The 17,453-nt window shown below is 39.2% G+C and overlaps 2 protein-coding genes across 4 annotated transcripts; one reads left to right on the forward strand and one right to left on the reverse strand.

The window, feature by feature from the left end:
• Positions 1 to 1,045: 1,045 nt before the first annotated feature.
• Positions 1,046 to 9,283, forward strand: akr1a1b (aldo-keto reductase family 1, member A1b (aldehyde reductase)). 3 transcript variants are annotated; one of them, XM_067513271.1, is made up of 9 exons: positions 1,046 to 1,201; positions 4,149 to 4,244; positions 5,752 to 5,871; positions 5,965 to 6,116; positions 6,260 to 6,455; positions 6,539 to 6,738; positions 7,744 to 7,816; positions 7,929 to 8,015; positions 9,033 to 9,283. In XM_067513271.1, exons 2-9 carry the CDS (start codon positions 4,164 to 4,166, stop codon positions 9,096 to 9,098), a joined length of 975 nt encoding a protein of 324 aa, XP_067369372.1. In that variant the 5' UTR covers positions 1,046 to 1,201; positions 4,149 to 4,163; the 3' UTR covers positions 9,099 to 9,283. The 3 variants fall into 3 exon arrangements, with proteins under 3 accessions (XP_067369372.1, XP_067369370.1, XP_067369371.1); XM_067513269.1 differs by lacking the exon at positions 1,046 to 1,201 and adding an exon at positions 1,208 to 1,345; XM_067513270.1 differs by lacking the exon at positions 1,046 to 1,201 and adding an exon at positions 1,709 to 1,831.
• A 571-nt stretch (positions 9,284 to 9,854) lies between these two features.
• On the reverse strand, positions 9,855 to 16,591 carry c8h19orf44 (chromosome 8 C19orf44 homolog). The gene is made up of 10 exons (XM_067513268.1): positions 16,109 to 16,591; positions 15,470 to 15,637; positions 15,260 to 15,375; positions 14,635 to 15,130; positions 13,613 to 13,976; positions 12,921 to 13,003; positions 11,487 to 11,964; positions 10,914 to 11,003; positions 10,215 to 10,381; positions 9,855 to 9,994 (listed from the first exon to the last, which is right to left on the reverse strand). The coding sequence occupies exons 1-10, from the start codon at positions 16,235 to 16,237 to the stop codon at positions 9,896 to 9,898; spliced, it is 2,190 nt and encodes a 729-aa protein (XP_067369369.1). The 5' UTR covers positions 16,238 to 16,591; the 3' UTR covers positions 9,855 to 9,895.
• Positions 16,592 to 17,453: the final 862 nt, after the last annotated feature.

Here is a 17,453-nt window from a genome sequence, read left to right on the forward strand (position 1 = left end):
ACTCTGTGAAAACATTATTTTAGCTCACCTACTGTATATAATGTGTACTGCCTAAATAAATTAGTTGCAGTTTATTCCCAACTTCATTCATTAATTTAACACATTGTAAAGCAGATATCCAGTAGGGCTTTACCAGTCTGCTAGTATGGGTAAAGGGTGGGAAATATGAATAAAATCTAGCCTAAACTGAATTTATTATATTTCCATATTTATATTGCAAAATTAATACTGATTGTTTTCTAGATTTTGTTTGCACTTAAACAAACACATGTAGCTATAGGATTTACATATATCTTTGATATCTTGCTGTGGTAAAGTTGTGAAATTTAGCCATAAAAAACCCCAATATGTCAGACTTGGTCAGACCTGAAATTTGGTGTGGATGTCATGACCCAGGTGCTTGTATAAGAGAAGAAAATACTTTGTAAACACTTTGTATTTCTTAGAAGTATAACACCCAGCGAATGTCCTCACATTCAAAATTTGTAAGGTGTATTTAAGTGTAAATATAGGTCACCCACTGACAATAACAACGCTAGATGGAATTGTGTCACAGCTAGACCTTTGTCACAAAGAGGACCAACTACAAAGGGCCAATTAGTGTCCAATTGTATGTTGCAGCTAATTATAATACAATGCATTACAAATAAAGCTTTCTTTGGCTCATAATTCTCTAATTCTTGTACGATCCACAACTTTACAAGAATTTCTTTACGTGCAGGGTTTCTAACTGAAATCTGACATTACTATAATTAGCTTATTATTATTAATAATTTTTTTTGCTTTTTCAGTTGAAATGAACTGCAAAGTCACTGCCATAAGATTTTATTAGCCAGGCTAATACAGTAGCTTTACAAATATTTAGCGTGACCTTTTAAAATGTCCTTTTCTTTCGTTAAATTGATTTTTAAGTACAGCCAAAGGCAACTCCAGATTCAATTAAAACCTTGTAACCTGAAGATTTATTTATGTATTTATTTTTTTTCTCAACAGAGACACTGATATCTCCTTATAATGTCTGGCACTATTTACACCGGAAATAGACGAATCCTAAAGCCGGAAGGGGAAATGTTAACAAAAATGAAGTGGTGTTTTTGAACATTTGGCAAAACAATTACTCAGCCTTGCACACCTCTGCTGTACAGGAGGACTATATGAAGTGGTCCTTTTTTGAAGTCGCTGCTTTAGAAACCTCGAAACAGTAAGTCTCTGTTTTATGAGCCGCTTCTCATCATTTCGCAACTGAGCAGAGCCATTCATGCAGTCATTTCTTTATGCTGCTGTTGTAGGACGTAAGGTCCTAAAACAGATTTTTGCTCGTTTACGTTCTGACACTAGCAACAGGGTAAGACGATAACGTTTAATAGTGGGGCAGAACAAAGCAAACTGAACCGTAAAGCGAAGTGCGCTGTGCTTTTTCCTTTGAATAGAAGAAGCTAAGGTTAGCTAGCTGTTTGAACTGGAGCCGGAGAGGAGACTAAATTTTAATGTGCAGTTTTTTGATGTGGAATAGATGAAACGATGACCACAGACCTCCTCGCTCTCTATCGGGACATCTTGATAAACATGTTACATGTCCGTCATTTCTTTGTAATTCACTGACGGTATTTTATGCTCGTAAACATTTAATTTTTATTCTCGACGTTTTGCAGCAATAGCTGCCGAGCTCGCGGTCATTGACACTGTGGCGCGTGACTTTCCAGGAAGTCAACGGACAGACCTGGATGTTGGAAAGATCTGGAAAACACTGCACTTGTTTGACAAAAACAAACAATAGACACAGCTGTTGTTGAGGGAGGTAATGGCTGAGGGGAATAAGGCTTCTTCCAAAGTGAGTCCTCCTGTAACTCACATCCCCCTGTGCCTCTGTCCTAAGGGCAGTGGGGCTAAATTTTCATGGGATTGGTCGGTGGAGACCATATGGTCTGCAGACCATTTACCGTTTGAATGAGGAGCAATGTGAAGTCGTTGCTCTTTGGTGGCTTCTTTTCTGAATGTCCCATGATTTGCTGTTTCAAAGTGAGTGTGTTATCTAATGTTACTCCCAGGTATTTGAAGCTGTCCACACTTTCTACAGGTTGGTAGTGAATGACAATCGGGTGCTTTGATGTCGGGTGGTTGACTATTAGCTCTTTTGTCTTGCAGACGTCGAGGTTCGGGTGGTCATCCTCACACAGCTTAGTAGTCCACAAGGGAGTCTTTGAGAAATCCAAGAATGGCTGTCATCTGAGTATTTAAGTACTTTGTGCTGGGTGATGGGCTGATGCCGTTGTTGGTGTGGAGTGTGTATAAAAAAAGCCCTGCAGGGCCCGTGTGGTGCTGGTAAGAGGATGAGATATGGTTAAAGCCAGCCTTACTACTTGCTGTCTGTTGCTACGGCGAACAAGCTAAAATCTTTCTTAGAGCATCCAGGATGTGTGTTGTGAATTTTCTGCCTGTTATAAAAAGTCTGTGGTATGTTGAGGGAAGTCAAGTCAGCACTTTCTTGGAGCAGTTGGGTCTGACACTGCATCCTTTCACACTTGTGTGCCAAACTAAACACAGTTCACTTTTAACCAGGATACGGTTGGACTTCTCTTCATAAACTAGATTTGTTTAAGCTGGGAGAGTCAGCAAATGCTGGACATACAAACCATGTCCACACCCTAATACATACAAACTACACAAACAATGTTTCTAAGTGAAGTCCTATACTATTATATTATATTCTCTCATTTTGATTATGGATCTCATTATACTAGGTTTTTGGAGGTAATAAAGACATCAATTACCTCGCCATGATTAGCAGTTTATTAATATTCAGATGCTGGAGTAGTTGGGGCTTTCGCCTCATAGCTAGAAGTTCCCTGGTTTGAATCTACCTGGCAGCTGCAGCCTTTCTGTATTGAGTGGGGTTTCTTGGGTAATCTGGTTTCCGTGTCTTCACACTCCAAAGAAACGCATGTTAGGATAGTTGGTGACTTTAAATTGCCTGTCGGTGTGAATATGAGTGTGAATAGTTGTCTGTCTGTATATGTCCTACTGTTCTGTTCTATGGGGTAGCTGTAGCTCAGTTGGTAAAGTCGTCCAGGGCCACAGGGTCAGTGGTTCGATCCCCAGTCCCGTCTTTTTTTTTTCTTTTTCCTTTTTTTTTTTTTTGTCCTTTCAGCTTATCCCGTGAATTGAGATCAATGAATTCACATTCAATGTGTATTCGCATGTTGATTTGGCACAGTTTTTACGCCGGATGGCCTTCCTGACACAACCCTCCCCAATTTCTACCAGGCCTGGACTGGCACAGCTGGGGATGGGAATGGGCTGTTAGGGGTTCAGTGTCTTGCCCAGACACGCTTCGACATATAGCCAGGACCGGGGATCAAACCACTGACCCTGTGGTCCATGGATGATTGTCTTTACCAACTGTCTTTACCAACAACCTAGTTTAAAATCTTTTAAATAATTTTCTAATTTTTTTCACTGTATTTTCAGCTTTTGTCCTTTTTTGAGCTTTTTTTGAGCCTTTTTGTCCCCTTTTACATTTATTGAGAAATGATTAAGCAATTTGACAAGGTTTTAAGAATTTTGCCTTCTAGACATGCAGAATTGGTTAATGAAATGTTACCATGTGAACATCACTTACTGCACTGACAGTAAAGTTTGCCCTAAGTAAAATAAAGGCTATAGAATTGATTCAGTTAGGTAACAAAGCACTATGAACAGCAGTAAAATGTTTAATCACAGCGCTGACTCCTGACCGTTAACTATTTTCATAAATGATTGAAGTCTATTCTATGATCTCTGACAGAATCGACAGCAGTAAAGAATTATAAGATGTGTCTGCACTTGTTATCCTCTTTCTTCCTCTCTGTACTGTTTTTTCTCTATGTCTGTGTTTGCTCTTTTCCTCTCACACAGAATTCTTGCGATGTTTAGTCTTTAAGGTTGGTTTTTGGTTTGTGGCTGCTGCTTGTCACTTGATAATTTATTTCCGTGAATATTGTTTTCTTTTTGGTAAAAAGACCAGGATATTGTTTTTGAGTGTAACTTTTCTGTAATTCTGGCATCTTAAATTTGATGGTAGAGTGTCAAATCCATGTGTTGCAACATTAAAGAAGCATATTCCAGATTACTCTATTATAACTAAGGAATGCTATCCCTGTCTCCTTAAGGTGCTTCAGAAAGGCATGAATGACTTTGCAGTTCTCAACACAGGGCGGAAGATGCCCCTCCTTGGACTGGGAACATGGAAGAGTGAGCCAGGAAAGGTAGATGCTGCAATTGTATCCTCTTTTTTTAAAGATGGATGAAAAATAGTCTCTTAGAAATTATATTTTATTAGCAAAGAGGTTATATACAGTAGCATTCATTTGTTTTTTTTAGCCACCATCTTTAAGCAAATGCAGAAATATATCTGCAAATTAGACAATAAAATTGTTTGGTTTTATGACCACAACTTTACTGTTTTGGTTGAGTCTGATGGGTCTAGTCATGCAGCTGTTTTGAGTTGCTCTAAAAACCAACTGTATACCAAATGTTTGGGCGGTAGTTGTCCATGGACCACAGGGTCAGTGGTTCGATTCGTCCTCCTGGCTACGTATCGAAGTGTCTTGACTTGACTTGAAATTGAACCCCAAGTATCTCCTGGGGGGTCGGGTGAGCACCTTGCATGGCAGCCACCGCCATCAGTATGTGAATGTGAGTGGCTGGGTGAATGAGATGCGACATTGTAAAACGCTTTGGATAAATTCTGTACATATGAGGCCATTTACCATTTGCATGCTCACCACCAAATAACAGAAAAACAAAGTTAGTGACTAACTTAAAGTGGAGCAGCACCTACATAGCCAGATACTTGTGGAGACCAGAAAGAAAGTCAAAAGAAAGTGAAGATTAGACCAAGACACCAGTTCTATTTTAAATAAATGTAAGGTAATAGACATACACAGCTTTTTCAAGATTTATTTTTGGCCTTGTGTCCCCATTAATTAATATTGGACAGTGTAGAGAGACAGGAAACCAGGTTTGAGAGATGAGGCAAGATGGGCCAAACTGCATTAAAATATTTCAATAAAGTACTGTCATGATGACCTTTTTTACTCTCCTCCTGTTCATATTAATCACTGACGGAAGTCTTTAACATGAATCTCAGAAGGAATCTACATACAGTATAGTAATTTTAGTTGTGTCTGTACTTGTTATCTTGACTTTCTATTACTCTCTACTACCTAATAAGTATGTGATCTTTTCCTCTCACTCAAAACTCTTGCGTAAAGTTGATGTTGGGTTGGTTTTTGGTCCCCCAGGCCGAAACTGGAATCCTGATCATTGCTGCTATGTGGTATAAACCAAACCTTCTGACACATAATGTAATTCTCAATTAAAACTAACATTGTTGCGACATAAGAGTTTAATAACAAATCTGCCACATCAGGTTGATAAGGTAACAATACTGTCCTGCTCCTAAGTGCCCAAAACGTTTAATGTTCCTTTAAAAATAAGGAAACAACCATAACAATTGCATTCCACTTGACTTAAAGTGGGTAGCACATTAGGTAGGGAAGCAGGAGGAAAAAGGATCAAATCCCACCCCACCAGGAAGGGCATCGGGTGTAAAATACAGTTTGCTGTCTGTTGCTACAAAAAAACCTCACGCCGACTCAATGTCTGAACGCATTTCCTCTGTGGTGACACATGAAGGGACAATCCAAAAGCCATTGAGCTACTTGACTTACGGTGTTTGATCGTAACAGTTCTGTTCTATCCCTAACTAAGGTGAAACAAGCAGTCATTTGGGCTTTGGAGGCTGGGTATCGCCATATCGACTGTGCAGCTATCTACGGCAATGAGGCTGAAATTGGAGAAGCCCTGCATGACACACTTGGCCCTGGCAAAGTACAACATCTTCGTCATTTAAACTGCATTAGAAGCTCAATGTTTCAGTTCAAGTAGAAGTTTAATATATCTTACATGTTGTCTGTGTTCCAGTCCCTGAGACGAGAGGACGTGTTCATCACATCCAAACTGTGGAACACCCGGCATCACCCAGAGGACGTGGAGCCGGCCCTACTGAACACCCTCAAGGAACTGAGGCTGGAATATCTGGACCTGTACCTTATCCACTGGCCCTACGCTTTCCAGTGAGCTTAACCTTCACCAAGCTCTAGTAACGAGATACCTAACTCGTTATCTAGAGAAATTACACCTTTTACTTTCTTTTTGATAATTAAAAGTCCATCCTTGGTTGATTTTAATCTGTCAGCTGCCTCTTTGTACCTTCTAGACGAGGAGATGTCACTTTCCCCAGAAAGGAAGATGGCGCTCTGCTGTATGATGACATAGACTATAAGGTGACCTGGTCTGCCATGGAAAAGCTGGTGGAAAAGGGCCTTGTTCGTTCCATCGGACTGTCCAACTTCAACAGTCGTCAGATCGATGACATTCTGTCTGTTGCCAACATCAAACCAACCGTTCTACAGGTACAGGGTACTGTACCTGAAATTCACCAAATAGGTAAGAAATAGTTCTAAGATGTTATGATCCCTATATTCTGGTTGGACAGGTGGAGAGCCATCCTTACCTGGCCCAGGTAGAGCTGATGGCTCACTGTCGGGAACGAGGCATAGTGATGACGGCTTACAGCCCTCTGGGCTCTTCTGACCGCGCCTGGAAACATCCAGATGAACCCATCCTGCTTCAGGAGCCTTTGATTGCCTCTTTTGGAGAGAAATATAAGAGGTCCCCTGCTCAGATCATCCTGAGGTAATTTAGCAATGAAATTACCTCACTGCTACCTAAAAGTGTTTTAACCAAACAATACACTCAACCAGTTTTTAAAACACTTTAAAGATTACTTTTGAAATTATAAAACAATTATAAATCTAGTTGTACGAGGTCCCAATCTTTCCCAAAATATTGCCAAAATTGTGTTCCCATATTTATTTATTTTTAATCTTGACTAATGTTGTATTTATATTATGAATGCTTTTGCACTCTCATCCAATTAAGGTGAAAGTAAAAACACAAAGGATGTTTAATTGATGTCCCACTACAAATGAAACAGTTTGAAAATTGGCCATAGCAGTCGACCACTTCGCTGTAGTCCCAAAAACTTCATGTCAAGAAATCAAATTGTAGTAAACATTCAGTAGCCTATTTGCACTACTGTACTGTACTACATACAAACCCCCCTGACCTCCCCCCCATTCTGCTCCCACTGCAGTATATTGGTGTAAGGTAATATGTTGGCCAACAAGTAAAATGTGTTGATTTAGAAATTGGGTGACCGTATCAAAATCTGCCCACCAGAGAGCAGCAATAGTTTTTTCCATCTATAAAATGTCAGATTCAGTACATAAAATATATCTTGATCAATCTTAACAACCGAATCCACTATCAGTTAGTATGGAGCAACCAGAGAGTGGGATTTAAATTTACAACTTATTCTGTGTGGGGAAAATGCTGTGTGCTTTTACTGTATTACCACCAATGACCTCCTCAAGCACAGGAAAAGCATTAATGATCATCAACTTTTAAGCAGAGCTGTTATTGACCACGTTAAGCTGTGTGTTAATGGACATATCATATTGGTACTGGTGTATATGAAATGCAATAAAAGGAAATGACAAAAACTGCTGTACAGAAATGGTGAAAATATGTTGGTAGGTAACCGTCCACTATGTCTTTTATTTTATTTTTTTTACAGAAGGTCACACAGTGAGCTTTCTTTGTGCACTGCAAAATGTCTCACATTTCTCATGTTTGTAGGTGGCAGACACAGCGAGGAGTGGTAGCGATCCCTAAGAGTGTGACACAGTCCCGTATCAAAGAGAACATCCAGGTGCAGTGAAATGTTCAGTTGTACCAGTTTTTTTTTTTTAATCATGAAGTTTTATCCTTGAGTTTATATTGAGCACATGCTGATAAAATTCTGTTTGTTTTTTTTATGTCAGTTGTTTGACTTCACGCTTGAAGCAGAGGAAATGAAAAGCATTACAGCCCTAAACAAAGGCTGGCGCTATATTGTACCAATGATTGAAGTAAGTAGTCATGTTTTTTTCACACAGTAAACACAGTACAGTGGCGATTTCACTCCACTGTACTGTGTTTAAGTTTACAAGTATTACATTGAACTTTTTTCTAATTTCCTAAAGACCTTAGCACCATCTCCAGCAAAGGCCGGAGGTCATAAACCTTATACCATCATGCCAAAAAAGTCCTTTTTGGTGTTAAATTAAATATTAAATAAAATTAATTATTAGTAAATAAATGCCAATTTATAATGTCTGATTAGTAAGTTTACAATTAAAGAATTTTCTTAACTAGAATTGTCCACAATTGCCATATGGACACTAACAACACAAAAATAAATTTTCATTACTCTTGCTTTACTCAGCCTGCCTATTTAAGCTTGTTTCTCTGTGCCATAGACCTCCATGTTGTCCAAAAACACTTGAAAGCACATCACCCAGAAACACTGTTCCACCGAGTAACATTTATTCATTCCAAAATATAAATTATGTTCTGATTTGAATGGCCGTAACTCCACATGGTGAACAGCTATGGTACAGAGAAATGCTTATTCAGAACACGTGGGGCAATGTTTTGTTTTTTAATGTTGATGTGCTGCATCTGGCTGTGTTTTAAGATTGTTTTTAGACGATGGAGGTCTATAGCACAGGCAAACAAGCTAATCTAGGCAGCAGGCGACAGTCAAGAATTCATACTTATTTTTACCATCTATATGGTGATTATTTAGAAAATGACCAAAGTTATCCTTTGGGCATCTAAGTGTATGCACATCTTACAAACTTGTTTAATTTGTTTGATTGTATTTTGAAAAGCAAGTGGAAAGGTAGCAACATCATTAGGTTTCTAGGTCTAATGTGGAGTGTGTTTAGTGCTTGCATCAAAGCTTTAGGCTGAGAATGCATTTCTACTTGTGCATATCTGGGCTGAGGTTTTGCCACATGAATGTGAAATTTTACTGTTATATTTGATTTTTCTTTGTGCATAAGCAATATTTTAAAGGCTTAACATTGGTTTGGATGTTACAGGTGGGCGGAAAGCGTGTTCCAAGGGATGCCGGACATCCTCACTACCCTTTCAATGACCCCTACTAATGACTCACAGCATAAGCTGAATTTGTGCCTTTAACAACTGCATCACCACCACATCACCTTCACATTGTCTTGAGATTGACACATCTTTCACATATTAAGTTTCTGTTGGGGATGTAGACTGGAAAATGTATACGAGTCCACATTCTGTGCTGTGTTTATTTTTAAATAAACCTTTTATTACTTCACTTGTCTTAATTCAACCAGTTGATTACTTAGGACTGTTGTTCTGTAGAGTGTTCATTTTTTTTTGTATTGTAATGCAGATCAAGTTTCTGTCCAACATTTGGACAGTTTGTATACTATTGATTCAAATGATATAGCAAATTTGAATCTTCTCTATTGTAAACAAGCTCTGTGAGAGACTTTCCCCATTAAATGGTTGAACCCACCAGTGGTTCCCTCCTGGCTACCTGTTAAAATGTCCTTACCAGGACACTAAATCCAAACACTTAGCGTGTGTGTGTGCGTGCGAGAGGGGGATAAAAAGGAAAGGGTGACAAAGAAGCTTGAATAAAATTGCTATACAAGCAAACCGTTTAGTATTGAATAGAGAATTCTACTTTTCAGGATACATTTTTACATTTCAAAGTTTTTTTATTCCTTCTTTGACGCGACATGATTTTCTGAATAGAGAAACATTATAGATATTAAGCATTTTACAAAACTATCAGTTCAAATTTTTATGACATGCTCTATGAACGATGAATAACAAATTTAAAAGAAAATGCAGAAAAATATTTACTTCTATATAAATTAATTTAAATAACACGTGGCAAATGTATTATGTTCATGGGGGCTCAATCACATACTGTACATTGATATTCCCTCATCTCCTGCATCACCTCTTTTAAGGCTTCCTCCATCGTCAGCTTGGGAGTTCTGTGCTTGCGGATATACTGTGGAGAGGAGGACATGCACAAAATGTATGTGTTTGTCAAGTTTAATAACTTGTGCTTTGTTGGTATTAAGTTGAAATATTATTTTTCAAATCAGACCTTCAGTTAAACAGGGTTTAAACCCCCAATAATATTTCTTTGCTGTAAATCTAAGCATAAGGATTATTCACTACTATCCAGTGGAACGTTGTCGTGTGTATGTAGAAATAGTGTTTTTTACTTCTTTAGTGTCGTCCAGCTTGGTGTATCTGTAGTTTGGCGGTTCCAGGCTCTGCACCAGCCTGGAGTGAAGGTGGTGGCTGCTTTCGATAAACCTTCTTGTCAAGGCAAGTTGCTGCTTCAGCATTTCATTGAGTACGAATACGGCCGTGTTGTGGGTGCTAAGAGCTGACGTAAAGATACGGAAAAAATAAACACAAAACAATCAATACCTCCCATACACAAATCACATTAACTAGATTTATGGTAAATATGGTCTCATTTGTATCATTGCCAGAGTTTGCACCACTAGTTTGAAATAAAAATAGGTAAATAATTCTCTTTATTGGTTCCCAACAAAGGCTTTCACAACTAATTTGCTACATAATCTACCCTGTCTTGGCCAGGTCCATATCAAAATGACATGGTACTTGTGGGATGATGCCCCCTGAAACATTTTCAGATATAATTTTCCTTAAACCAAATTTAAATATATTCTTGTAAGCATGGTGTGGCTCCAAGCCGTGCTGAAAAGCATTACACCAACAGATGGCGCAACGGCAATATGACTCTCTTAAAGGTTTGGATTGATCTTTTACAACATCCTAATAATCCAAAAACACCATTTTTATGAGAATAATATGACATTTAAAGCTTTGTCTTACTAACAGAAGGCTTTGTGTTTGGGATATATATGTGTGTGGAATTCTTGCTGTCTTACCTTCCACTGTTTCTGCACTAAGAGTGTGGGCAGCCACTGGGATGGAATTTATGTACGTCGGTCCCAGTGCAGGGCTAGATGTGGTCATACCTACAGAGAAGAAGAGTCAGAGACAGCAATGGTAGTTGGATGTTTGTTCATAGGTCTCATGTTATGCTTACTGTATATGATGCATCTCACATTAAAGATACAATGTGCAACCTTTGGGAATCCAGCTAGTTGTAGCATGACACAAATACTAAGGTTGTGTAAAAGTATATAAACCCTGTGAAAGGGTACCTTTACTTTGCATATACACGTAAGGTACCCTTACCTGCACAGGGTTTGACCTTTTCTGATTGGTTAGAAGGACAAGCCTTGTTTAAAAAACAAAAAAGGTCTCAACACTACTGCTAGTTACAGGAGGCATTAACCGCTCTCTGTTGATGCATCTGAAGCATTTCTCTATATTAAAAGAATACTTACTGTATACTGTAGCTTCAATAACTCCTGATAACTTAATGATTAGCATAAATAAAAACGAAGGATAATCCTGATGATTAAAAACACTAATATCTGGTGTGGCATTCTTACCAGTTAACCATGTGTGAGTCATAGTATCGGGCTGTGTCTGTACTGCTGCCTCTTTAAAAACCCTTCTGGCTGACGCATGACTCTCCAACTGGTGAGATGAGGTCCGGCCGCTACGTGACACCGAGGACCTGGACTCCCTTCTTCCGCTGGGTGACGTTGACGTTTCACTGTAATTGGATCTCTGTGACATGCAGGTGCGCCTTGTGTCTGAAAAAGTGCTTGAGTAATCATCATCTGTCCACTCTGCATCCAGAGTCTCATCTCTGACCTCCAATGCCACCTCCTCTTCATCTCCAACTCCCAGCAAGTGCTCGGAGACCTGGCTGGCACTGTAATTTCGCTCTGTCCTGCTCTCACTTTCAAAGTCACTTTGGTAGTCCAAGATTTCCTCCTCCTCCTGTTGTTTTTCGTTTTCCTTATATTTTGGCAGCTCCTGATATGTGTTTGGGGACCCAGTGACAGGTCGGCTCTGTTCTTTCTGCAGCAACAAGAATTCAGAAATATTAGTTCCAAAAGGTAACTAGCTCAAATTTAATACTACTAAACAAATTTTTGATGCAAAAGAAAAGCCATTTTACATATTATGGTATCACGTATCTGTTTATAAACAATACAGAGTGCACACAAGTGCATTTTGCTTATACAGCAGTTAGATCCTTGATTCAGAGTATGAAAAGTGTCTATGGCCGCTGTAGCAGTAAGTTGGGAAATACTTTACTGAAAAATTACCTGTAACAGCAGCACACTGACAGTTATAGAGAAATAACAGACAGTTAAATAAGGCTAGTGATAACTAACCAAAGTACTGCAATATTAAGGCAAAAATAGAGGTGGCAATAAAACAAAACACATTATTGGTTCACAAAACATTTACAATGTTTGCGCAAGAGCTTCAGAAGTTCAGTTAAACAATTTTATGCAGTCAAGTAGGAACAGAGGGGGTTTGTCAGCTTTGTTTTGCATTATAAAGGGGCAGTGCAGGTGTGCTCCAATAAGGTGAATCTTAATACAATATGCATTGTATAGCAAATGCTGATCTTATAGAATAAAGTCATCTGTGTTTAAAAGTTTTTTGGATGCTTAGTGCAGAAATTGCATAAAATGTAACTAAACCTTCTTTAAAAATCACGTAATAAATATTTCGTTTTTTGTATTTTTTTCTTTTCTTTTGGCTTAACCTGTGAGTTCAGGGTCGCCACAGCAGATCATTAGTCAGCAGGTTTATTTGTCACAGTTTTTAAACTGGATGCCCTTCCTGATGCAACCCTCCAAAATTTCTACCTGACTTGGGACTCTGCACTGCACGGCTGGGGGATGGGGATGGGCCACTATACCAAATGAGCCACTGACGCCCCAAATTCTTTTAATACAATAAACATTCAAATAACAATATATATTACACACAGTTTTAGTGTTATTGGTATTATTATTCACCTCCTTTCCTGGTGTTGCTGCTCCTTCAAACCCAAGTGTAGCTGGTGCAAGGTCATCTAATGTCATAACATTTATCTTAAAGTCTGTAAAACACCAAACACACAAGATCATAATAGAATTTTTTCAAATTTTTGACACAACCATCATGGCTGTTACTGATTGTAATGTAATAGGCATCGAAAACATATTACAAGCAAATGGTGAGAAAAACTGTTCAGTTAATATACATATTTCAACAAAGCTTGGAAAAGCCTGCCAAACCTTTAGTCCTATTCTCTGTTAATTCTAACTCTTACACAGGGATGAGGTTATGTACCTAGCTGTTCATCTAGGATGCATGAAGAGGACAGAATAAAACATGGTTAATGATCAAAATCACTATGAAACCTCATAGCAAAATGAAAGGCCAAGTAACATTGCTATAACATGATTTCTGAAAGTTTCAACAAGTCAATTTTATGACGTAAGACCTTTTATAGGACACTATAATTCAGTAAAACTTTTAGACACATTTTTGTAGGACATTTTAAGGGCTAAAATTTAGATGGGTTCAATTAAAGACTTTTATAGTACAAGCAGAAACCTTGTATTAGTGGTACAAACAGAACACAGTTGATTTGAAGTCCTACTAATGCTTGATCTTAATAACCCCAACACTAACAACACCATCTTGCCTGATGGACGTTTCTCACCTCCAGAAGAAGAAACACTCATCTCACTTTGGAGATCTTCAGAGCCAGTCTCCACAGGGAAGAGCTCCTCCAGAGAGAGCACCTCACAGCCACCTGACGTGGAGGAGAGGGAGTTCTGTGGACTGCCTGCCCTGTGAGGGGAGTTCAGCCTCCTTGAAATAGAAGGGGAGACACAGGGAGGAGAGGGGGATGGAGAGAGCGCAGAAGGGCTAAAGTGGGCCTGGGGCTTGCCGGTGAATCGAAAAGGACTGCGACGAGAAGGAGAGGCAGGGGAGTGAGGTGCTGGTATACTGGACAATGACCGAGGTTGAACAGCAGCTGGAGAAGGTGTCGACGGGACCCTCTGGCTAGTTTTGCTCAACACCTGTAGGGGAAGCCCAGAGAGATATATAGATGTTCCATATACTGACAGAATCTGCATTTTGTTCAGTGACAGCTCAGTTCTCAGACATCCATTAATACATTACCATAAATCTTTAGATTATTATACTGACTTATTTATTGCTTATCCACTACCCAAACTAGTTGTTTTCACATCCAGGGGTACAGTAGCAAAAGAAACATTTAAAAATCATTATAAGGATCTCAGGTATTCTCTATTAGACCATTTCATCAAATAAACAATTAGTTAAATAGTAGAATATGCGTTTTAAGTAAATGGGTAAAATGACAGACTTTCCTTAGATCCTTAATTCTAATGATAGTTCTTTTTTCTGATTTGATTAGACTTTCATTTTCTTGGTGAGGAGCTATGTTTATTCCATAGTGCCGTACTAGCTGCAGAAAAAAAGGGGATCGGGACCACAAAGCCAAACCCAAAACACGCTGTATACAGCAATTATGCAAATGTGCAGTTTGTGTAATTGTGGACAATGTTTTTCTGAAATTAAATTTGAAGCACTGATAGATGGTATTAATCAGTTGCCTAACTTGTCCTGCCAACGGCAAATGAAACAATGTCCTTTCTAAGAGGAGTGAAGATTAATCAAAAACACAGAACAGGGCTTAACATTAAAAGATACCTTGTCTGCTTTTTTCTTCTTTGGTCCCAAAAAGCTGTTGTCTGTTGAATCAGACAAATCTCCAAGCAGTTTCCTCATGTCCTCTTCATCACTTTCCAGACCCACATTACTTGCTGCTCTCACCGACTTTGTCACTATATCCACCATAGGCACTACAGCACTGGCTGCTCTGGACCAGGACCTGACACCAGCATCTTGGCCTTTTGGACATCCAGAAGCAGCATTTTCAGTGTTGCCAACAGATACAGTTGCCTTGTTCTTAAGGAAACTTTTCCTCTTCAGGCTCTGGTCACTGCTGGACTGTGCTGAGAGTGGCACAGAGGTGACTGCTTGTGGGGTCGGTGAGATTCCCAAATATGAAGTTTGATTGTGGGCAGGTTTTGAACCCTGTCTAGTCAGTTCCTGGGGCTGCTTGCGGCTGAGGAAGCGGCTTTCAATTTGAGCCAGTTTATTCAAGGCTGCAGTCTGGGAGCCACGTTGGTAAGATGACACACATCTAAAACGAGGGGGGGAGACAAGATGAATAAAGACAAATAAAGAGATAAACACAAATGTTTTATTTGACTAAAAATACCTGATTAATTGTTTACACTTTTCACAACTCTATCTATCCACAGAACCATACCTTTCAGGTACGTGCAGTATTTTGCTGTTGATGACCGGTGACTGGCTGCTTGCGGATAATGGAGCCTTCTTCAAGAACCTGCTCCCTCCACGAAGAGAGCTCTGAGGTCTAAGATCCTAGCAGAAGAAATCAAGTGCGACTCACTCAGACTGCTATGAATGGAAGTTCCCTTGCATCGGTTTATCAGCAAGATCCTCTTACATAATTTACCTTAGAAACACTATTTCCTTCGTGGTTTTTCTCAGGAACAGCAGAGCCCATCTTATCGGCTATATGTTCAGGAGCTGAGCTTGATGAAGACACATCACTTAGATCTAAGAATAGAGTGTGGGTAGTTGGAGCAGTGGATCTGGTTTTGACAGACACACTCTTTGTACCCTAAGGGAGAAGAGGAGGAAAATAAGTTTACGGCTTATCCTGTGAGTTCAGGGTCACTACAGAGGATCATTTGTCCGCATGTTGATTTAGCACAGTTTTGTTTTGTTTTTTTATGCTGGATGCCCTTCCTGACCCATCCCTCCCTATTTTCTACCGGGCTTGGGACCGGTGCTGCACAGCTGGACAAAAAAAGGAAGGGGTGCATTATTCGACAGAGATGCTTTTTGTGCTGCCGAGAACTGCTTTCTCTATTGCTTTAGTTAAGGACATTGAGATAAATTGAGACAAACCCCTGAAGGTACAAGCTGAAAGCTGTTGATCATATTGAGGAATATGTGAAATTCTCACTCTCGCGCCAACAATATATATAACAGAATGTTGTTTTTTTTAGCTCGATAGTAAGAATTCCACATATACTTTTGTGTTATAAATTAAATGGTACAATATAGATCAATAATAATTGTAACGTACCACAAAATGTGTTTGTGTTTTGGCTGGAGACCCCTGTGTGGACCGCTCGTCTCCTCTGCGGCTCCTCTGGGCGGACAGCAGTGCCTGAGCTCGGTCCAGAGCAGCGCTTTGGCCACCTCGTTTCCACATCTTTAAACTGACGCCAATTCTAATGCCGTGTGGATGCGTATTACTTAATTTACTTGAATATATAATTGTCAATATTATTACGCAATTGTAGCGATCGCTAATCACGTTTCCCCAACTTACTGTTTACATTAGCAACGTTAGCTCGCAAGAGTCTTAAACCATATTAGCACAGCATACTTGAATGAAACGTGCGTCACACGCACTTCATGACCTCCTGTAGCTTAACATTAAGTGGTTCAAAATGTAAGAAGCTTCCACCTAACGTTACATAGTTACTATTTTGTGTATAGCAACCACCATGGCGTCTCTGGTCTCCATGAAAAAGCTGCTGCTGCTGCTGCTTCTTCTTCTTCTTCTTTTTCTTCTTCTGCTTCTTCTTCTTTTTCCTTCTTCTTCGTCGACTCCATGGGGTAAATCACAGGAACATCAGCGCCTCCAACATCTGTAAAGAGAACCCATGTAATGTATTCTTAGATTAAAAAGCATTTTCAGAAGTAGGCCTAAAGGAAACTATCCACCAATTACCCTATGTATAATTTATTATATAATGATATATTTATATAGAACGTGAATTGATCACAGTCACACGTCGGTTGTTTTCTATACGGACTTTTTTTCCCCCCTTTTGGCTTATCCAGTGAGTTCAGGGTCGCCACAGCGGATCATTGTCCGCACTTTGATTTGGCGCAGTTTTATTCCCTTCCTGACGCAACTCTCCCCAATTTCTACCGTACTGCACAGCTGGGGATGGGAAAGGGCTGTTAGGGGTTGTTTTTTATACTGACATAGTTTTAAAATCCTTGGAGGTACAAAGATGAGGGTTTAAATATTGTTTTTTTTTTTTTTTTTGTTTGTTTTTTTTGTTAAAATGTTCAGTATTATTATTAGTTTTTTATTCATTTTTTGAAAGTACTGTTAAAAATAAAAACTAAGAATGATATGATGTGAACATGATGTGAACATATACAAATACAAAAACAGTGCAATACTAGACAACTGACTTTACAGGTGGATTAAACCAGCTATTTGTAGCCAACAGCAGAAGCAAGATCCATTTCACCAGCAATAACATCACCCTGCTATAGTGGTTTCATCTTAGGTCCTTTTAGACAGGACACGCTTTTCTGTGTGTTTCTGGTTTTTCCAATTGACTGTGCCAGAGTATTAAAGTCAGACATACCTCTAGTTTGAGAAAGCTTAGTCTCAAAACGGTTGT

The sequence above is a fragment of the Channa argus genome, chromosome 8 (genome assembly GCF_033026475.1).
Source record: "Channa argus isolate prfri chromosome 8, Channa argus male v1.0, whole genome shotgun sequence".
NCBI lineage: Eukaryota > Metazoa > Chordata > Actinopteri > Anabantiformes > Channidae > Channa > Channa argus.

Bases quoted from the DNA above. Each gene is read 5' to 3' on its own strand.
- akr1a1b (XM_067513269.1), top strand. From the start codon at position 1,259: ATGCAGTCATTTCTTTATGCTGCTGTTGTAGGACGTAAGGTCCTAAAA. The intron at 6,117-6,259 runs GTGAGCTTAACC...TGTACCTTCTAG, and splicing joins CACTGGCCCTACGCTTTCCA to ACGAGGAGATGTCACTTTCC. The intron at 6,456-6,538 runs GTACAGGGTACT...CTGGTTGGACAG, and splicing joins TCAAACCAACCGTTCTACAG to GTGGAGAGCCATCCTTACCT.
- c8h19orf44 (XM_067513268.1), bottom strand. From the start codon at position 16,237: ATGTGGAAACGAGGTGGCCAAAGCGCTGCTCTGGACCGAGCTCAGGCA. The intron at 15,376-15,469 runs GTAAATTATGTA...TTCTTCTGCTAG, and splicing joins AAGGAAATAGTGTTTCTAAG to GATCTTAGACCTCAGAGCTC. The intron at 11,004-11,486 runs GTAAGAATGCCA...TCTTCTCTGTAG, and splicing joins GACTCACACATGGTTAACTG to GTATGACCACATCTAGCCCT.